The sequence below is a fragment of the Urocampus carinirostris genome, chromosome 14 (assembly GCF_059441175.1).
Source record: "Urocampus carinirostris isolate Australia breed hairy pipefish chromosome 14, RoL_Ucar_1.0, whole genome shotgun sequence".
In the NCBI taxonomy this organism is placed as follows: Eukaryota; Metazoa; Chordata; class Actinopteri; order Syngnathiformes; family Syngnathidae; genus Urocampus; species Urocampus carinirostris.
In genome coordinates, this window is record NC_142362.1 from 12,593,504 (window position 1) to 12,616,675 (window position 23,172).

General features: G+C 40.5%; 1 protein-coding gene and 1 pseudogene across 1 annotated transcript in view; both read right to left on the bottom strand.

The window, feature by feature from the left end:
* Positions 1 to 4,426: 4,426 nt before the first annotated feature.
* sh3rf3 (SH3 domain containing ring finger 3) overlaps positions 4,427 to 23,172 on the bottom strand; it is a 162,782-nt gene continuing 144,036 nt past the window's right edge. The window contains exons 7-10 of the mRNA XM_088352643.1: positions 21,603 to 21,838; positions 14,187 to 14,503; positions 9,768 to 10,132; positions 4,427 to 6,692 (exon numbers count right to left, since the gene is read on the bottom strand). Coding sequence (XP_088208769.1) covers positions 6,524 to 6,692; positions 9,768 to 10,132; positions 14,187 to 14,503; positions 21,603 to 21,838 — 1,087 coding nt within the window. The 3' untranslated portion in view covers positions 4,427 to 6,523. The remainder of the gene's footprint in view (positions 6,693 to 9,767; positions 10,133 to 14,186; positions 14,504 to 21,602; positions 21,839 to 23,172) is intronic.
* LOC148352657 (transcription factor BTF3 pseudogene) lies at positions 7,823 to 8,574 on the bottom strand (annotated as a pseudogene).

Sequence of the window (23,172 nt, forward strand, 5' to 3'; positions counted from 1 at the left end):
CCGGGCCTATAAATATTCTGCACAATATAGAATTCCGTAAACTTTCTTTTGACTCGACCATTTGCTGTACACAAAAGAGTTCTGATGAGCGTCCGTTTTATTTGATTATTTTCATGTGTAGCGCTACATACCGAGGCCTCCCCTGAAGTACTCACTTTCACTCACTCACGCACATTCAAAAATAAATTTAAAGCCCAAGTGTGTAATATTCGACCAGTAGATGGCACTGTATTGTCGGAAGCTAACGAAAACCAGTGCCACGGAGCACAGCATAGCAGCAAGTTGCCAGACAAACATAGCGGTGACCTTAAGTAGGGTTTACACTATATAAAAGAAATACAAATTTCTCAACCTATGATTTTTTTATAAAAATTAACCTTTGTGTAATTATTCTCGTATTTTGCCCAATATTCAAATAAATGCCTTTTTTCCCACTGAACGAAAGTTTTTGTACCACTAGGGGGCACTAAATGTTACACACTGTCCCTTAAGTATTGAAATCTGCACAGTGACCATTTTGAGGTTAAAAAAAGTGATGTTTTTTTCATATGTGACTCGATTTCATTTGATTTTGTGGAAAGATAGAAATTGTTTGGAGCCAGATTTTCTCTTTTTGAACTTTGACCCTAATCTATTTAGGAGAGTTGCTCCAGATGCACAGGATTACCCAAAATGCAATGTGCCTTTCTCTCTAGTGTTTTTATTTTACTTTGTGTTTTGACCGGTTTGGCCATTTTGCGTTTTCGAGGAAATATCAAAAACATTATCTCCCCCTCCCCCACCCCCATTTGATTAGGAGCTTTAAATTAATAATAGAATAAATATTTGTAAATCATTTTGTTCCCATTTCAACATTTTCACTCTGAACTTAGCCAACTATGTTAAACCAATTCAATTTATAGTTCTAAAATAATAAAATTGTTATTAAAAATCAAGCTACACCAAATATTAAATGAATGATAAAAATTTAGAGGTTTCTTTTGAAAAAAAGACAACAGGGTGCGATCTACTCAGCTACAAAATTGCTGTATTTATTTCCTGGTTGGTTGCAATGGCAGCGCTTCCAAATATGAGCAATCACACAGAGTAAGTGCAATATAAGAAGGTTTTCATTAATTATATTTTCTTTCTTCCCTTTTACCAATCAACTTGCAATTAGTTACGTGTATTAAAATTTAAAAACAATAATTTGCAATATCAAACTTTTCAAGGCAAAAAAAAACTTTGCTTTTCAGATGATACTCACGGACGAATAAAAATAAATATTTGACGTCTGTAGTCATTAATGGCAGTAAACAACTTATTATTTGTATTTTGTGTAATCAAATTCACAATTTAACAATTTTTTGCTTTTAGTTGCTAATGTAAAGGTTGTGTGTGGTAGTCATGCCAGGCCAGTAGGTGGGGATGTACACCAATCAACAGCTTCTCTTTCACGGTTTTTCTGATATTGTTCTTTGGAATACATTTTGATGGTCAACAGGGTTGGGTAGAGTTACTTTAACTGGATTACTTTCAATTACTTTTGGATTACTCCAATACCAAATATGCTAATTCAAGACAAAATAAACTAAATATGAATAAAATTATGACTCACAACACGTGGTAAGCTTTCTCTCCTGGCTTTGATCTCTTTGATCTCCTCAAAACTAACATAAAATGCGACAGAAACAAAATGAAAATAAATCCAAACAGCTTGCCAACATATTTTTTTGCCATTCCATGTATTCTGTTACTCCCCAAGCCTGCACAAAATTTAGTAATTTTATTCATATTTAGTTTCTTTTGTCTTTTAGTAGCATATTTGGTATTGGAGTAATCCAAAAGTAATTGAAAGTAATCAAGTTAAAGTAACCCTACCCAACCCTGATGGCCAATGGGGGTGGACTGCGTAGTTTGAGCTGCCCGTTAATAGTTAAAAATGTTAACTATATTTTTCTCGTTAAGTATGTGTTATCAATGCCCAACTGATCTCAAAAAGCCTTTATATATTTTTTTCACTGCACCTATCTGCTTTTATCTCACTTTTACCCTCGGTGTTCTGGCCACTGGAGGGATGGAGGCAGGAAAGATGGGGGGGGGAGTAATTTCATGCGTGTGGTCGCAGGTTTTCTTCTATCCTAGTATGATAATTGTGAAAGAAACCCAAACCCCTAAAGAGATGGAAAAGATTTGATTCGAGCGCTTCTAAAAATTTCACATACTTGCACGCGCAACAAAAAGAGCTGCAATGACTTTATCTAGAAGATGGCGTCAAAAAGTGGAGTATGTTAACGTTACAGACACCACCTTTGAAATATGTTAATTCGACAATATCGGTCTCCTTTACTGGGTGGCACGGCAGCTGGGTGGTTGGCACGCAGCCCCACAGTGCAGAGGTTCAGGGTTATAACCTCCCCATGTGGAGTTTGCATGTTCTCCCCTTGCCTACCTGGGTTTTCTCCGACATTCCCAAAAACATGCATGTCAGGTTAAATGGCCAGTTTAAAATAACCCTATGTGCGAATGAGCGAGTTGTCTGTCCCTGTGTGCCCTGGCATTGGCCGGCAACCAGTTCAGGGTGTCCCCTACCCACTGCCCGAATGGGCTCCAGCACCCCCGCGGCCCTACTGAGTATAAGCAGTGCAGATCATTCGAATAAAAATTTCCTCTTTTTTTCCTTTCCCATCATTCTTTTCTGTATTTTTCCACTGGTTGAATTATTTTATAGCTACTGTTACAATGTCATGTAGATCTCAGTAAATAAATAGATAAACTAAGTGTTCTTGGCCAATCAATGAGCTACACCTATGCCTTACTTACACTTATAGACTAGTTCTGCACATTCTGTCTTGCTTTTTAGCCCTTCTCTTGTCACTGCGTACAACAAACAACAGAAAAAAAGAAGAAACAAACAAACAAACAAACTAGACATGCACACAGACCCAAGTGAGTCAAACCTCGGAGTTGGGTGGAAGGTAGATGGTGTGGCAGATGTAAACAAGCTCGACTTTCAAGACGTAGAAATTTCATATAGCAGACTGTACACTCACTGAAGCTCCATACAAAAATATCAACAAGATCCGAGCCACCGTCAAAGCTTTGGCAGATGGAGAATGTAGTTTTTTTTAAACAGATCTGAACCTCTTGCGTTTGGTTAGGAAAATATTTGATGATGACGATCTCAATGTTAGTTTGCCGTAAACGTCACCGTGTCGCCAAATCTCGTCCCCGCTTCCATTGCACACAAAAAACAACCCAACAATTCAAATCCATCACCTCAAAGTTGAAGAATATGTTTGTTTTTTACATTCCAGCCATTTTTCCCTCATTTGAAGTTAACATTAAATAGAACAACAGAACGATTTCAGATTCAATAAACACGAAAATGAATCATCAAATTTCTCTTTTGTTTTTTCTTTTTCTTTTTTTAAATTACAAAACAAATCCAGTGACCGATCACAGCTTGGGACAACACAAATATCAATCTGGACATTTACAATAAAACAAACAATTCAAAACAAGTAAAGCGAGTAAAAGAATGCTACACGCCATTTTCTAGGGTTTTGGTGAAAAATGGACAGGGAATCCATTATCAAAGTAACCAGTCTTTTTGTTTCTTAATTATCAATAATTTGGAAATGAGTAAATCATACTAAAATTGATAAACAATAAATATACCGTATATAATAGGTGCCTGGAGAGGGATGGGCGCCGCCAGGCTGTACTTGCCCATGACACACCACAGGTTGGGGATGTGTGAACCGTGTGATATATATTATATCAATAATGAATTAATTCTATACAACATATACTGTAATCCCTCGCAAATTGTGGTTAATGAGGACCAACCCCCCCGCGATAAGCACATTTCCAAAAAGTAGCCCCACTATATTTTAAAATGGATGCCACGCTCCACCGACATCAAGAGTTAACCAGTATAATGGATCAAGGCCGCACAGGTGCTGTTCCTTTTAGGCGGAAAGAATGGAAAATAAGAACCTCCGCGTATGACACAAATATTCTATGCTGACCCCTGCTCTCAACAATAATCGAACAGGGGATCATGGATCATCGCCACTAATGAGTATTTCAATGTAGGTAATCACGAACAGCACGGCTTCTGACGAAAAGTGTTTTATACCGATCCCCGCTCACTGCTATATGGGTTTGAGGATAATGGATTGCAGCCGCACGAGTACAATTAATTTTAGCTAGAAATACCGTTTATAAAAAAGAGCTGCCAGGCCTGCCAAAAGTCTGCTTTGCTGGTCCCTGCTTGTAGCAATAGTGACTTGGGGATAATGGATCGCGGCCGCATTAGTGAAGTTGACCTCAGCAAAAAAAGGAGGTGCCAAGCCTGACAAAAGTGCGATACGCCGGTAATCTCATCTCATCTCATCTCATTAGCCGTACCGCTTATCCTCAGTAGGGTCGCGGGACGCCGGTAATCTATCACGGGTTATTAGGTATAGGACTCAAAGTAGTGGGGGATTACAGTATATTATAGAATAAATGTGTTTTTTTTGTATATTATTGATTACTTTTCAAAATATGGTATTTGTTTATAAATTCCTGTTTACATATTCCTTTTTAGATTTAAATAGAGCAAAAAAACGTAGATTTTTGTTGTGCAGTTACATAGAACAGCTTTGAAAAAACCTTTAAAACCGCATTCGATATCTTTCTTTATTTTTTCCTATGGAACACAATTTAGATAAAGAAACACTTATACCCCATTGGTAGAAAATGTAACTCAATATAAGTGTTTTTTTTTAATTAGTCATAATATTATTATATTATTACATATTATTATAATATTATTTTAATCAAATATATTATATTTTATGAATAAAACAAGTTAATATATTATAAAATAAGTAACAATGGGGTAGAATTTTAATGTATATTTTTTGCGTTGCAGAATCATTCTTAATTTGTTTTAAAATTTAAGATCTTTAATCTGTTTTGAAAATAAACCCACTTTTTCTAAAATCTGTCCAATGAAATAAACAGAATACAACTAATGACTTAAATGATCATTAGTTGCAGACCCGCCCACAAAGAAAGTGAAAGAAAATATGTGCTTATTGCCACAAACACAATGAACCTGGTTGGAGTTCTGAGGTCGCGGTTTGAAGCCGAGCTGATGCTTGTTGTGCTGGTGGAAGCTTTTCGTTGGTGTGCTTTTCAAGTGTGTGTGCACGAGTGTGGTCCTCCAGAGAGGCTTGAAAAACGGAGTCATCATTTTTCCTGGCAAAAATGTGCCGAATTGGAAAAGACTTCTTCAGCCGTCTTGTGCTACCATCCTTCCATTGGTAAAAATAAAGAAATCCACAGAAGGTAAAGTGCCATGAAAACATATTTGCCCCCTTCCTGATCAATGTGTTTTGTTTTGTTTGTTTATTGCATATTTATCACTCACAAAGATTTCAGATCACCAAACCAGTTTTAAGATCACACAGAGACAAGCCAAGGAAACAAAAGTTGCAAAACCTGGCTCTATGTCACAAAGACCATCACAGACCAGACCATCTAACTGCCACCACCATACTTTACTGTTGGCATCAGGTTCTTTTGGTCAATCGCCATTTTTACGCCAGATGAAACACACCGTCCCAAAAATTTTACTTTTGACTCATCAGTTCACAAAATCATTTTCCAAAAGTCTTGATCATGTTCAAAATGCTTTTTGGAAAAAGCGAGACCATTCTTTTGCGACAGCAGTGGTTTTCACCTTAGAACTCTCCCACGGATGGCATTTTTGGCTGGTGTCTCTCTTACAGTGGGGTCATGAACACTGACATTAACTTGGCTGCTTTGCCTTCTCAGGACCAGGACAACTTTATGTGGTTGACAGTTGAATGAATTTTAGTGTTTACTAGAAGATCCCAAAGGAGAACGTCCGGCCATCGGTTGGTGCCCTCAAACTCAAGCACTCCTGGATCATGCAGCAGGACAACCGTCTGAAACACACCTCTGTTTGACACTTCTGAATGATTCACAAAAAATATGAAGGTTCTGGAGTGGCCAAGTCAAAGTCTGGATTAAAATCCAATTGATATGCTGGGGTTTGACATTAAAAGGGCAGTTCACGCTAGAAAAGCAGATTTGAAACAATTTTGCAAAGAAGAGTGGGCCAAATTTCTCCACAGCGTTGTGAAAGACTAATCACCAATTATCGTAAACGTTTGATTTCCATTATCAATGTCAAAGGTGGCCCAACCGGCTACTAGGTTCAGGGGGCAATTACTTTTTCACCCAGGGCCACATAGGTTTTTTTGTGCCTTAAAAATTTGAATCAACATTTCATGATTGCCTTGAATTGTCTCTGAGTGAAATTGAAATTGGTTTGATAAGCTCTGTGAGTGATAAATATGCAAAGCACACAGGAATCAGGAAAGGGGCAAACACCTTTTCACGGCACTGTCCCTCGTCGCCCACATTCCCATCCTGGCAAGTTTCCTTTCCTTTTTCTGAAGGTCCTTAAGGCAGATTGGAAAAACAAAATCCAATATCAAGCCAAGTGAATTGGTGCATGTTTTTAAAAACTCTCCACAAAGCTTCCGGGAAACAATCCGGTCTGTCCCGTCCTTTGCAGGGTTCCTTTGTACCATCCGTCGTCTCGTTTTTTGTGGACGAAGACCACGTCTCCCTCACGGAGCTCGATTTCCGCCTCGCTTTGGGGAGGGTAAGGGACCACCACACGGTACCTGGTTAAAAGATAAAGATAAAGGAGTTATTCTTTTGGTTTTAGGTTTAGTTTGACTGAAAAACATAGAGAAATGTGCCCTAAAAATCATTGGCTGCTCTCTGCTCAGTCTGGAGGACATTGCCCGCAACACAACAGAGACAGAAACATTGTAAAGGACTCTTTTGGCCCCGGCCACCACCTATTTGAATGGTTGCCCTCCAGTAGATGCTCCAGGCCCCCTAAAACAAGGACTGACAGGCTCAAGGAGAATTTAATCTCCAGATCCATTACCACCCTAAATGTGTGTACAAGACTGTGAAAATTATATACCTATTCATATCATATTTGTGAACTTCTTTGGGAATTTTGCTGCAGCTAAATGTAACAGCATTACTTTTTTTGGACTATGATTACAACTTATGCCAGTCTCCAAGGTCTACCTTGTAAATATTCTTGCCCATCTATCCGGACATTCCTTTCATCCTAAAATTCTTTTTATTTTGTCCCTAAGTGCCTTTTCTTAATGTCAATCTTCAATATGTTGGTATCAATTACAATGAGGAATATTCTATTCTATTCTATTGAAATGAAATGAAATGATCTGCATTTATGTAGCGCTTTTCAAGTCAATGACTTCCCAAAGCGCTTTACAGTGTGCTTCACATTTCCCAATAGCGGCTCTGCAGCCATGTAAGGCGCTAACTTGCTTATTGGGGGTTTTAGGGGTTCAGTGTCTTACCCAAGGACACTTCGACATGTAACACGGACAAGCCAGGTTTCGAACTGGGATCCCTTGATCCCAAGACGAGCGCTCTACCTCCTGAGCTACTGCAGCCCCAATATTCCATTCTATTCTATTCCATTCTATTCCATTCTATTCCATTCTATTCCATTCGATTCCATTCGATTCCATTCGATTCCATTCGATTCCATTCTTTTCTGAACTATAAATGGAGAAAACTGGACCAAATTGTTATTTTCAAATAACGAAAATGTGTCAAAAACGGACAAAAAAGAAGACTTGGATGAATTTATATATTTTCTAACTTTTGCAAAAAAAAAACATTTCTAGGGTTTTCTTTAAGAGAATAACTGTTTTCCAGTTTTTTTCCCCACTAAAATAGACCATTTTTAAAGCTATTTTCAACAGAATTACACGATTTTTACACGATTAGTTCCGAAGCAGGTGGTGGCAATGTGAAGGAAGGCAAAGGGCTGCTCGGTTAAAATCATTTTCTGCAGAATGACAAAGCCGTGTAGCAGAGGACAGGAACGCTCACTACTTTATATCTCAGATCAGCTGGTCGTGACGTTCACAGGGACCAACTGAAAAGAGGTGATTAAAGTGTGTTTGTTTGCTGGGGTGTCTTAAGTGGCCTCGTTCTTCGATGCCTCGTTGAAGTTCTCGACAAGATCTGGAACTTCATCATCCTCGTCATCTGCAGTGATTATGGATGCTTTGCTCCCCCCGGTTGGCTTGGGCAGCGTCTCTGCTAATCTCCTGAGGCTAGTGAGACTGTCCGCTCCCAGCTGGTTAAGAATTCCTGGAAGCATCTCTGTGAGCTGTTTGTTTTCGGCGTGGCCTGTGATAGTGAAGGTGTTTGCTCCAAGAGAGGCCTGCACCTTTGGGTTGTTGAAGTGGATGACTGTCCCTTGGTTTGTGAACATATTCACCTCTTCAATGCCAGAGATATTGTTGACTCCGAGCTTCTTCAGGAACTGTAGCTTCTTGTCATCTGCCGTAGCAGTTCTGTGCAACACCTTCTTCTTGCGGCGAGCTGTTCCCTTTCCGCCTATGCGGACCTGCGCCTGCAGCTTGGCAAGCTTCTCCGGGTTCATTATGGACTCCTTCATCTGGGAGTGTGCGAACACGCGACTACCACAGTCAACAGTCGCTCGGAGAAAGGATGATATGAATGTCTGTCTGTCTGTCTGCCTGCCTTAAATTCCATCCATCCATCCACCCACCCATCCATCTTCTGCACCGCTTAACCTCACCAGGGTGGCAGGGGTGCTGGAGCCCACCCCAGCATCTTTGGGTAGTGGGCAGGGGATACCCTAAACTGGCTGCTAGCCAATCAAATGTATATAATTAACGGAATGGATTTTTGGGGGATGTTGGGTTAATTTGGTTTAAAAGATATGTCCTGGTTTGAGTTATTCTGCAAAATATGGCCTAATTTTCAGTGTAGGGTATGTCTGTGCACGTAAAATGTAAATGGTGGATTTATATAGCGCTTTTCAAGTAAATAAAGACCTCCCAAGTCATCTTGTGCTTCACAATTATCCATTGACACACACTGATAACACGGTCAGCCAGCGAGGCCAAGGTCACTTCAACACATAACACAGAAGAGCCAAGAATCGAACCTGTGACCTCTTAAGTCCAAGACTGGAGCTTTACCTCCTGAGCTACTGCCGCCCCACATGTCGTGATCAATTTTTAGTTTAGTTTTTCTTTCTAGTGAGAGTTTCTGCTCACAGTGACAAGAGAAGGGCTAAAAAGCACGACACAATTGGTAGAACTCCCCTATAAGGTAGAGTGAGGTGTAGGTTGAGCTTGTTAATTGGCTAAGAACACGAGTTTGTTCATTTAAATTGTTTATTTATTTACTTCACTTTATTTATTTATTAATAGTATAGGTTTAGGAAAACACGGCGGCGCAGTGATTAACGCGTGTGCAGCACAGTTTTGAGGTCATGAGATCGAACCTCCTGTGTGGAGTTTGCATGTTCTCCCTGTGCTTGCGTGGGGGTTCTCCGGGCACTCCGGTTTCCTCCCACATTCCAAAAAGATGCATTTCAGGTTAATTGGCCGGTTTAAATTGTCCCTAGGTGTGAATGAATGAGTGAATGGTTGTCTGTCCCTGTGTGCCCTGCGACTGGCTGGTAACCAGTTCAGGGTGTCCCCTGCCCAAAGATAGCTGGAATGGGCTCCATCACCCCCGCGACCCTACTGAGGATAAGCTGTGCAGATAATGGATAGATAGCATAGGTTTATTTTAATTACTTCCACCACAGTCGACCCAAATGGGGTTATTATTGACCCGACAGTTTTTCAAGTGGACACAGCAGCATGAGTGTGAATACTCGCCTCTCCCGGGACAGCGGTTTGGGTTCAGGCCGTAGTACCATGAGAACGCTGCTGACTCTGGTGGGAGGGGGTGACATGGGAAAATTTGTATCCAAGGAGCCCGACTTCCTGTGCAGCGGCTCCAGCCCTGAGGCTCCGGCCATGTCTATCTCCACGGGACAGGACCCGGCTCGCCCCTGGGAGACCATGGGACAGGATCCGGAGCGCCCGTGGTGATGATGGTGATGATGAGGGAGGTTGGCCATGTCGGAGGGTGTGGACGGGTCGTGGGTAGGCGGGGACGTGGGGGGCGAACGGGCTTTCTTCTTGGCAGCCGCACCGGACAGGAGCTTCAACAAACCGCCCGCTTTCCTTTCCTTCTGAGGCTGGGAAATAGACAAAGCGGAGGGGATTCAAGTCATTTTTGTTCTTGTAACAATAGAAAAACAATCTTTGGCCATCAGTGTTGACTAATGGACCATACATCCATCACTGAAGATCCCCTGGTTATATTTATTTATTTAATTATTATTTATTCATTTAGTTTAACAAACCAACACCTTTAGTGCCAAGAAAACAAAAAAAAAAAACGTGCCGTGTCTGGTGGGTAATATTGCAATTTTCAAATTCTCATTTTGCTTAACTTTGTATTCGTATTAATCAAAATTTGTATTTAGAAAAAAATAATTTTAAGAATATTTTCAAACATGAAACAGTCGTAAACTGTAACGTAAGCACGTTTAAAAAAAAACTTGAGTATCGGTTATTTTGATTTGATATACCCAAAATATATTTAATTGATGTTTATTGAAATTGTTTCAGTAATTGTAATTGTTTCAGTAGGAGTTTTGAGAACATTTTTAAACCAAAAAAGAAAAATATTTTAAGCAACCAAAGTCATCAGCAAATATTATTTTTATTAATACTATTATTATTATTGTTATTATTATTATTTATTATAATTAGTTCTAATAGTAGTAGTAATAGTAGTAGTTGTTGTGTTATTATTATTGTTATTGTAAATATTATTATCGTAGTGTACATTTAATATTAGCACGGTTATGAGTCCACAAGAAGAAAGACATGTAATTTTACTCTTTTCAACCTTAAAAGACTGCATTTTTCGAATTTGATACATTTTTGGGAAAATGCTCTAAAATGGTGGACAGCGATTTCACCGATAGGTGGCAGTAAACACCAGCAAAACTATCACGTCAACGCAGTTTTATGTAATATTATTATTATATTGAACATAAAACACACTTAAAACATTGCCTCACTTTGGAGTTAGTTTGAACAAAGAATGATTGACTTTTTTAAATTATTGAGTCATTTTCAAAGAAAACAGCGATGGCTCTTTGATCCCATTGAACATTTGATGAATTTATAACTACAAAAATAAGACACACAATAATAACTATTGTTGCATTGAATATTTAAATATATCGTTGGTATGATTCAGAAAATACTTATCTCCGTTTTTGACATTTATAACTTTTATTTTAGCACGACTGGAATGTTTCAAATCAATATAGTTCAATATAGTTAAAAAATGACAGCTAATAAAGTATCTATCTATCTATCTATCTATCTATCTATCTATCTATCTATCTATCTATCTATCTATCTATCTATCTATCTATCTATCTATCTATCTATCTATCTATCTAATAATTGGTACCATTCTAGAACACCAGTGTGAAAACAAAAAGGGTTGGGGTTAGGGCCTAAGGGCTAGGGATCAGGGTTAGGATTGGATTAAGGTTAGAGGGTTAGGGTGAGGTTTACGGTTCGGGATTAATTTGATTCGAGGACCGAGCTCAAAGCAAATCCAAATGTTCATATTTTATTTGTGAGGGGTGCTCCTCAGAGCGCCCAGTCACCTTGCATGAGAGGGGGGCAGAATCCATCGCATGGACCCTCCACAAAGGAAAAACAAAAACAAAGAACAATGACGGGTGGATAATTAAAAAAAAAAAAAAAGTCAGCAACCGGGCCCAAACATAAAGATTGACATTTTACGCCAGACCCGACACAAATTTTTAGGCCAGGCTTGGTTTTAGGCGCAAGATCTTACCTATACTCTAAACTGCTGCACAAATTTGTAGTTTAATCGGCCATCTATTTTGAGCCCAATTTTCTTCATCCAAGAATGTCTTCCAGTGCGCAAGAGACAAGCGACCAAATTAAACGGACATATAAATGGAACACAAATCAAACCCTGTAGCCGAGGCAGAGAAAAGTGGATTCATTAATACGTGGGCCTCATAAAAAAGGATCCATCTTGGAGTGGACCGATGTAAACAAGGCACAGAGCTGTTTATCACCTTGCCGCCTCCTTAGATTAGCTGTCCAACACGGACCAAACAAATGGAGCTCAGACACATGCCCAACGTTAGCCTGCCATCTTTCAATGGGAGCGTGTCCTAGTTTGACAGCGTCAGAGTCTAAAACTGCGCTCGAGAGGGGTAAGGTGCAGGGGTTCGAACGGGGTCATCACCTCTGGCAGGCCCAACACTTTACTGCTGTTAAAACCTTAATGAATCGATTTGTTTCACCTTTATTTTACTGCAGGGCCAAAGCATGGTTCGATTGCAAAAAATGGTTCCTAAAAAAATCCAGCCCAACTCAACCCGGGCCCACGGGAACTAAAGCCCAATCCAGATCGAGGCCGACCTATTACCCGAAATTTTATATTCTATTTGTGAGGACACGGGAGGAAGAGCGGGAGGATTTCGGGGCGGGATAGGCTCTGGTTTAGGATCTTACCTCCAGCTCACTTTAAAATTAGCAGAGTGGGAAGAGTAGCCAAACATTTTACTCAAGTAAAAGTACTGTCACTTCAGAATAGTATGACCTAAGAAGAAGTAAAAAAGTAGTCATCTAATCAATTACCTTAGTAAAAGTAAAAAAGTACTTCGTGAAAATCTACTCAAGTACTGAGTAAGTAAGTAACTGTAGTAAGTAACTGTAGTAACCAATTGGCCCCGCCTATGTAGCACCAGCTGCTGCTCATTGACAGATTGGCTTTGTCTATTTAAGCTCAGTGCTCTCATTTATCCTTTGTCAGTCCGTCAACGAACCTCTGCCCCACAAGACGTGGGTTTCGACTCGGTCCTGTTCCTGTTTCTATTTCCTGTCCGTTATTGTTCCCGTTTATTTTGTTATGTTTAATTTCGGTTTCCAGTTTTGTTTCCGTCTATTTTTTGTCCTGTTTATTATTTTCTCCAGTTTTTGTTCCTGTCTAGTTTGTCCTGTTTATTTTCGATATCCTGTTTCATTATCTATCCTGTTGTCCCGTACCGTCCGGTATCGACCCCATCTGTCCGATATCAACTCGGGCAATTGGTATCGATCTTGTCGGCCTCTGGCTTCCTATCATTTCATTGCTGCCTAATGTGCATGGCTCTCCATTTCCCGTAAAAATAAAAAGCTTGTGTGAGTAACGTCACGCGTTTGGGTCCTGATCCTGTTCTGGTTCATGACAATTTCATCTTCATGTTATGAAAGTGAATCTTTTTGACATAATATTTAAATGTTATATTTGAACCCAAATATACGTATTCATTTTTAATATACTATGAATGTTCTTAAAACACATATCAACATCCCCCACAAAAAAGTTTCTTAAAATAATTTTTTAAACGATTATTTTCTAAAAAATTATTAAATGTTATCCATTCGAATCCTTTTATAACTTTCATTTGGTTAAAATAAATGTATATGATAAAATCATAAATAATATAAAACATTTAGTAATATAAGTAGTAAAAATATGTCACGTTTTTTGGGACAAATTATTAATAAAATTATGTTTTTAATTTTTTACAATCGCTTATTTTTTTTTAATGATTTGGAATAAGCCCTGCCATTGGCTGGCAACCAGTTGAGGGTGTCCCCTGCCCACTGCCCGATGATTGCTGGGATGGGCTCCAGCACCCCCGCGACTCGACTGAGGATAAGCGGTGCAGCTAATGAGATGAGATTTGGAATAATTTACGGGCAGCACGGCGACGCAGTGGTTAGCGCGTGTGCGGCACAGTTCTGAGGTCATGGGTTCAAATCCAGCTACCGGACTTCTTGTGCGGAGTTTGTATGTTCTCCCCGTGCTTGCGTGGGTTTCCTCCGGGCACTCCTGGTTTCCTCCCACATTCCAAAAACATGCGTTTCAGGTGAATTGGCTGGTCCAAATTGTCCCTATGTGTGAATAAGCGAGCGAGTTGTCTGTCCCTGTGTGCCCTGCGATTGGCTGGCAACCAGTTCAGTGTGTCCCCTGCCTACTGCCCGATGATTGCTGGGATGGGCTCCAGCACCCCCGCGACCCTGCTGAGGATAAGCGGTGCGGATAATGGATGGATGAATGGAATAATTTACATTTTTGTAAATGTAATTTGTGACTTTGTTCTTGCACAAAGACTGATGGAACCCCACCCGACTCACCTTCTCAGATTTGGGTACGAGGGCGCACGGCGGGGGGCCGTGTGAGGGCCCCGGTGTTAGGGGGCAGGCCCCTTCCCCGTTGAGGAGCACCGCCGACATGTTGGGGGGCGTCAGGCAGGACAGGGGGGACGAAAGAGGCAAGTGGGTCCGCGAGGCGGGCGAGGACAGGGGCGAGGGCCCCAGGCTGGGCCCCGGGGATGTCATGGAAAGCGGGCGACCCGATTGGCCGGAGCAACGCGAAGGCGAGGAGCTCTGAGAGCGCAGGGAAGTCAGCCCTGCTGTGGGGCGCTCTGGGCTTCCGGCTGGAGAACTATGAACTGAAATAGACACATAGAAATGTTTCCGCTTTAATGCATTTCATTGCCATTGATGGGTATTGATGTCAAAGATGTTTTTTAAGGAAGTGGCAGGGTGTAAGATGATTGAAGCGAGGGGACCTTTTGGTGACAGCAGGTAGTCATTAGTCCTCATTAATTCTGCAAGGAAAAATGTATCCCTGTATTTCAGCTTTTTATAGACACTGCAATGTGCATAGAAAGATTAATCATAAAACAAGGGTGAAAACTTTATTAGCACAGTAACCCAAACACCCTAGTCCCTGGTACCATACATCAACCAGACACTACTAATAATTTGAAAGGTACTCAGAGATCCTACAACCGGGGGCCAATTTGATTTTATTTGTTTGCCCAGTATATTGCAAGGGAAAATTAAACAGTGTGGCACGCAAGATGGAATGCATCGGCGCTCGCTCAATTGAAGCAGCTCCTCTCTTCTAATCAAAATCGAGGATGTCAAAAGTACTAAAAGTCAATCATAATACCTATATATTTTCATGTAAAGTTTTTACCTATATGAATAATATGGGTTGAAACAGACAGTGTATAATATTTAGCGCCTCTTAGTGGTACAAATACTCAATATAGATTTTAAATATGGTAAAAATACATGAGCTATTATATAATAATTACTTTTTGAAATACTTGGCAAGCATTTTTTGACACTGATTCCCGTCGGTTCCGTTTTGTCACCCGCTTTCCACTCGTCCGTTCATGATTTCCCTGTTTGTCTCCTCCTACGACCCGTTTTTTGAGCGGCTTGCTTAACGCGTCCAGCGAGCACCGGATCGCTGGCGCTGACTTTCCTCTATATTTCAATAAACTTGTGCGTGACGTTACGCATCTGGGTCCTCCTTCTGTTTTGGTGTTGACACATTACCGTAAATTCCGGACTATAAGCCGCTACTTTTTTCCCAAATGTTCAACCCTGCGGCTTATTCAGTGATGCGGCCAATTTATGTAATTTTTCTAACATACCCTCATCATGGAAAATGCAAAAAGAAAGGCACATCAAAAAATCACCAACAGGTTCCGAAAAGCCGGTCTGCTGCGTGACGGAGAGGAGGGCACTGAATCAGGAGTGGATTAGAGTTCAAGCGACAGTGACAGCGCGAGTCCGGCTGCGGGAGAGTGGGACGACGTCTATATGACAAAGTTTCTTTCCGACACTGAGGAAGACGACTTTGATGGCTTCAGTTCTAAGGAGGAAGATGAGGACGGTTTACCGTGATTTTTACAAGTACGGTATGTTTTTTTTAACAGACCCGTTTACTGTGTTGCGAGCGTGTTGCTAGCGTGTTGCAACCATTAACTCCCCTGTCACAGGCACCGTTTGGGATGAAAGTTGTATTATTATTATTAAAGCTCTGAAAACTCTCGGTGTACCGTCTTTCGTTGTAAATATGTGTAACCATGTATAATATGTATTTGCAACTGTATATTTTTGTAATGTATTTATTTTAGAGACTTATTCTGATATATTTTGCACGGGCGAATCAAAAAGAAGGGGCGAAACAAGCGGGGGATGACGGGAAGTGGAGTAAAGGTGAGACGTGTTTGTGGACGCGGCGGACAATAGTTGATATATATTTTTCCCACCCTTACCTTTGGAAATATACACTTTTTTCCTTGGATTACTTTCAACGGGACTGGACTCTGCTGGTCTGCATCAAATCTCAAGTACCAGTATCATTTTCTGTTTATTTTGCCGGCTATGATTTTTGGAATGTGTACTTTAATGAAGGACATTCAGTTTAAATCGCGGTACTTAAAGTCAGTTTGGGTTAATTTTGTGTTTGTGTTACATTTTTTAATGTGGGCGCATGCGGCTTATGTACAGATGCGGCTTGTGTAAGTACAAAATCGGTTTTCCTCTTAAAATGTGGTGGGTGCGGCTTATAATCAGGTGCGCTCTATAGTCCGGAATTTACGGTATATATAGTATATTAAACATAGTATATCATTCAAAATTATATATATATATATATATATATATATATATATATATATATATATATATATATATATATATATATATATATGTATATTTATGTATATCTATATATATATATATGAATAAATAGTGGCAACAGTACTAGTTAGTCTCAAGTGCAATAAGTAGCAAATAAGTAATGTGATCCTGCAACTTTCTAAATGTAATATCTTAAATAACATTTTTCCGCTGTGAATGATAATTTATACCGGGACCAAAAATAAGAAATATAAAATACTGTATATTTTACAGTAAAATATCAAATTTCTTAAAATGTTCAAAAAAAGTAGTACCAAACAATATAAACTCCAACTTTGCCAAATAGTGTTATTAATGTCAGTTTGGAGTTGAAAATACACAAACGTGCCCAAAGATACATGCTGAAAAGAATGAATACATGCACACACAAGCCCACACAAATGGTTTTGAATCAGATACACTGAGATCTTGTAAACAAAATAAAATACATTTTATTTAAAAATTGCCATCTTTGGACAAAGATGATATTCGGGCAAAACTCTGCAATAATGATCAACTTTGCATCTAATATAGTTAAGTCAAGTCACGTTTGTTTGTACGGCCATTAATCACAAGGAGTCTCAAAGGGCTGCACAGACCACAGATTATTGCAAACTACTGACAATTATCACACCATCCCCTGATCTAAAACCTACATGAGGGCATGGAAAAACTCAAAAATCTCAACATGAGTAAAATGAAGAAACCTTGAGATTGGACAGCGCATGAGGTAATCCCCCTTCCAGGACGACCAGGCTGCAATGGATGTTGCATTAACAAATAATAACATTAAAAATGAAATATGAACAATCAAAGTATAATATAAAATAAAAATAAGCAGTTTCGAAACTATACACCTGCTTCACAACATAGCAGTCCCTGAAGCGGCTTGCAGTTACGTACCACATTCCAGATGTGCGAGTGTGGGAACGACAGCCGTAAAAAAAGCGATCGGCAAGGAGCTCTGTCATTATGCCGACACCAAACCCAAAAACAAAATGATGTCATCCCACAGTGCACGGCCCGATCCTCCAGTGTCGGGTTGCGCGGCATCGTGATTGTCTGTACGGCAAGACTCCTACACCTGCTCTTCACACTCCAAGGACACCTGCCGAGGTTCTGTACTTGCTGCCAACTCTGCCCCGAGGTGCCAACCTATCAACGACCATTCTCTTTTGAAAGACATTTTTGGGGCCGCTTTTGTTGAAACTGGGCTATCTTTACCTTCAATTTTCTAATTTTCTGACAAAACATATGTTATACATATCTAACACCAATTTAAACAAAAGGGCATCTTTCTAAAATCTTGGTGAGAGTATCATGCATTTTTGATCGCTCCATTGCTGCATCACGTCTGGTTGCAGTGTGCTTGTTTGTGGTTAGCCAGAGGAATGGACTTACACTATATATGGATAGATACAAGTGTTAGTAGTAGTGTTAGTATGATAAATTATGATGGCCATGTGGGAAAGGAGAGCATTATTTTCCAATGCTCTTAGTTGAGTGGTGTTTCATCTGTCTATCTAAATATACAATAGACCCCCAAGATTTGGCGACCCCGCCTTATGACATTTTCACTTCATGGTGTGGAGTAAGACATTAAAAAAAAATCATTTTTACAACAACTTATATTGCATGCCAAAAAAACTATTAAATTAAAATGTTTGTAGAGTTCCGTCCCTCTCTGCTATTGGTCAACGTCATATACAATTCTTCTCTGCTATTGGTTTGGTTTACAGCATCATCATAATGTTGACATTACATTGGAGGAACTACCTCCCATATTGCCTTGCTCTTTATTTAGTCAAGAATCTCGTGTCATTTGTAAAGATTTAGCCAGGTGGCGATATAGTACTGTACTTTTTTGTACCCTATGATTACTTATTACACTAACCCGTGCCCGCTCATTTGGCGCCAGCAGCTGCTGGTTACCTGATTGGTTCCCCGTCCTATTAAAGCTCAGTCCTTTCACTCGCCCAGTGTCAGTCCGTCAGCAAACCTATGTTTTCACAAGGCAAGCATTTTTGACTCTGACTCCCGACGGTCCCGTTTTGTCACCCGTTTTCCACTGGTCCGTTCCTGATTTACCTGTTTATCTCCTGCTACGACCCATTTTTTGACCCGACCACGTTTTGATCTCCCGTCCCGGCCTACAACCCGTTTTTGACCCCGACCACGTTCTGATCTCCCGTCCTGGTTAACAACCTGTTTTTCCGCCTAACTACGCTACGATCTCCCGCTCCGGATGATCCACTTCCGCATTCAGGTCACGCTCCGATCCCGTGAGTGGCTTCTGTCCCGCGTCCAGTTCTGTTCTGGTCTTGACAGATGTATACATTTTTTTTGAAAAAACTGAAAATTAAACCTTAAAATGCACTCATTGAATACAAATTTGCTTATCTTAATGTGATGGACGAAATAAGTTTCCTGAATAACATTTGACTCTTCTAAATAGAACTCTCTTTTTTGTCAATTTCCCATGAACTAAAGCCTTATAATCAAACCATAAAAAGCATCTAGGGCAGGGGTGTCAAACAGGCAGCCCACGGGCCAGATCAGGCACGCTTAGGGATTGAATCCGGCCCGCGAGAAAACGCTGAGAGAAGCACAAGAGAAAAACAAGCTGCAGGTTGAAATATGTTCACTTGATGTTGCCAAAGCCAGGTGCCTCCTCACAAAGACGCTGTACTTGTATTTGTTTCTCTCTCTCTCTCGTTTACTTACTCTCTCTTTCATTTTGTCTCTTTTTCTGTCTTCGTTCCTCTTTGTCTTTTTCTCTCCGTCTTTGCCTTCTTCTGCTCTCTTCCTTTTTCTTCCTTTTCTCTCCGTCTCTTCCTTTCCCCTTCTCTCTTTCTACCCTTCTCTCTGTCTCTCCTATTTGCTCTTCTTTGCTTTCTATTTCTCTTTGGATTTATTTCTTTCTCTTCCTTTCCCCCTCTCTCACTATTTCTCTTTTTATCTCTTTTGCTTCTCACCTTTTCTCTCTCTCTCTCTCTCTTTCCTTGTCCCACATTCTCCTTTTCCCTCTCTCTTTTTCCTTTCTTTTTTCTGTCTCTCTAATCTATTAGTCCGGCCCCCGAGAGAATGTTTGTTGTATCGTGTGGCCCCCAAGTTAAAATGAGTTTGACACCCCTGCTCTAGTCTAATGCGTTTTGTGGAGATAAAAGTAAGATAAAAGCATATAAGCGCTGTGGCGAAAAATATGTAAAGGCTCTTTGAACTCAGTTGGGCAATGTTAACACGAACTTAATCAAAGAAATGTATGAATTCCAACTTTTTAAGGACACTTTAAACTGATCTAGGGGATTGAAAATTATGGTAGGTGCTTTACTAAGCTTCATGAAGCAACAGGAATAACTTCCTTTTTTTTCTCGATTTCGATTGCACGGTGGCTTTATTATTAAATCAAGAGGAGCATCTAGTGGAGTAATAAGTATGCCAGGTGCTTTATGAAGCCCCATAAGGATTCGAATGGAAAGGTTCATCCCCCTGCTTTTATCACAATTTCAGACACTGTTAAAGACACTTAGAATTTATGGCATCATCTGTAAAAACTCTTCCAGCCCGTCTCGATGACAACAAATGCGTCTGTAATCAAGCGCGTAGCGGGTGGGCGGACAGGCCACTCCAAGCAGCAGGACTCCGATCGCAAAGATCGGATTATGTCGTGACGCTTATAGTAGTTTAGTTTGCTTTTGTGACAGCTGAGAAAATTGGAATGTATCATTTACTTTTAAGACTGGGACACCTATGACAGCTGCGTAGTGCAGATTTTCAAACTCATTCAATGCCAGACGTTTTTCACGAATAGATCCGGCAGGGCTTGTTATTTAGCCAATCAGAAGGCAGACGATTGCCCGGCCCCTTTTGTATAGCACACAATGCATGGCATGCTAGCGGCGATCGACTCAAGGATCTATGGGAACAGAAACAAAGTTTTTGGTTCTACAGTAAGTTTTTTATTGCCTTTAAACAAAAGTGTAATCCTGCAAAGTAATCCTTGTTTTTATAAAATAAACTAGTAATTCGATTGCTGTATTCTAAAATAGTAAAGGAATACAGTGGAACCTCGGTTCTCGACCATAATCCGTTCCAGAACCCTGTTCGAGAACCGATTTGTTCAATCACCGAAATCATTTTTCCCATTAAAAATAATGTAAATCGTTTTAATCCGTTCCAACATCCTGAATATTTACCATGAATGTTCAACGTAATCATAAAGCTAACCCAGGCTAATCGTACGTTCGCGTTATCGTAATCTTCCGTATGAAAGATTACGCTAACATGAACGTGTGGATATAAAAAATCAGGTCGTTTACAAGTCATTTAGCACCACAAGTGGCTAGCACTTCATTGGAAAGGGGGCTCCGTTCCAACACCCAAAATTTTGGGCTCAGTTCCAACACCCTGAATGTTTACCTGAATGTTCAACGTAATCATAAAGCTAACCCAGGCTAATCGTACGTTCGCGTTATCGTAATCGTCCGTACGAAAGATTACGCTAATACGAACGTGCAAAAAAAAAAAGATAAAAAAAAGAATTATAAATAGGATTTCTTACCTTTGTGGTGGTCAGCAGAAGGCGCATGCTGTATTCCCCAGCAAGATTGGACACTCCCACACCTCTTTCAATATTTAGCTATTATGTCATTCTTAAAGGCAATAGTTGTACGAACAACTTTTCTTTTTTCACCTGTCCTGCTTGGACCGACCTTCTTCGGAGGCATAATTAGGGGCTAAAACACTCCGTTCACCAATATTAAAAGCGAAAGCAAAAAGAGGCAAGTGCACACGTGATAACAGTTGGTCACGAAAAGAGCCATCTACACCGTACGCCGCTCAGCATCGCACTCTAGTGTACACAACCCGCATTAGCGGCGTTAGAACTCCGAATTTTTGACCGAACAGCAGAGCAAGAATTTCTCGAAATTTTTGGTCGAACTCCGATTTGTTCGAACTGAGAGGCGTTCGAAAACCGAGGTTCCACTGTACGATAAAAAAAACTTCTATCCTGCAGACATAATGCCGTTGAATGCATTGTTATTCGCCAAGCCTGATGGTGCTCACCTAGCTGCATGGAAGTGCGTGTCTGGTTGAGGGAATGCTGACCCGAGCGCAAGCAATTCTTGAGCTGGGCGGCAGCCGATTGCGGAGAGGAGGCGGGGCTAACGCAGTTGACCAATGGCGTGGAGGGACGGGAGGAGGGGCCTGGCGAGCCGGGTGACGACGGGCTTGAAATTTTGCCGCTACTGCCGTTGCCTGGACTGGACAAATTCGAACCTCTCGTACCTCCAAACGTAGCCCTTGAAAAAGGAAAGTGGGGAGTTATTTGTTGTTACATGGATAAACATTTGACAAATACATTGACTCGTACACCCGCCAAGCTGTTTGACTGACAGCACACACCAGCCTATAACAGTCGTGCACACATATAGTCACGCCCCTACAACACACATCTTGATCACATTTGCTGCATACTGTCTGCTGCTGAACACAATGTGCGATAGGTTAATATCAATGACAATAAAGTTGATACATTTCAATTCAAAATCCGCAAGGCAGAGAACCAGCAAAACGGAAGCGCTAAGTATCAACTGTTCTCTATATAACCCGTATAACCTCATATCTGAAAATACCTCACCAGTAGTAAGTCATTATGATTTTCTAGGACATTCTATTTCTAATTGGCACAATGGTTTGACGTGAAAAAGGGGCCGGCTACTTCCTGAGTTGGGGGAGTTGTTTACCGGTAAAAGTGACACAGAGAATGAAGATTCCAATGGATCTAGTGATTTGGAGTGAAATGTAATCTAAATAACTTATAAAGTATAAAGGCATGTATGTTAGTATACCTTACAATTATTTAGCCTGTTGTTCCTTACGTGTGCCGCTTTTGGCAGGTGCGACTTATATTCAGGAGCAACTTAAAGGCCAGGAATTACCGTATCTTCTTTTTATTTATGTGTTTTCTTTTGGTGCAAAACAACCCAAAAATGTAGAAAAAGGAAAAAAAAAATACTTAAAACGAGCAAAGTTAGCTGCTAAAGTGGCAATAAAGAATTCTGCATTGCTATCGGTGGTAGCTTTCCTTTTTCAATTTTTTTCCTGCAATATCAGCAACCCTTGAAAAACCTTACTTTCCCGTTTGAAATTGTTTTAGTTGTGTCCTTCTTTTCTATTCGAATTCGCTTCCTGTTGATCACACTTGAGCACGGCAAGCGGCTTGTGATTCTGTCTGCATGATAAAAAATGTCAACCCGGGGAGCTAAACTGCACCTACAGCACCAGCCGCTCTCTTATTGCCGCCCATTTACTTGCAGTCATAACGTCAGAATTACGGTCTCCAGCGCTCTCACGAGCCAAACAACTTGCGTTTTAAAGCATCAATAAAGGATATTTTGGCCCGACGTGGCTTAAGCTTTGTGCGGGCAGCCGTTCCCCATCAAGGAAATTGCCCTTTTGAGTAAAGCGCACAGGGACGAAGCGGCGGAACAGAATGTTATATCGATGCGCCTGCAAAAGCGAGAGCTAGCGCCATCAGGTCGACATCTGGAAGAGTTCTGTCAGAGAAATGGCACACAAGGGTGATATTAAGATGATACTGTTAAGTTATGGATGAACCCACAAGATATGGCTG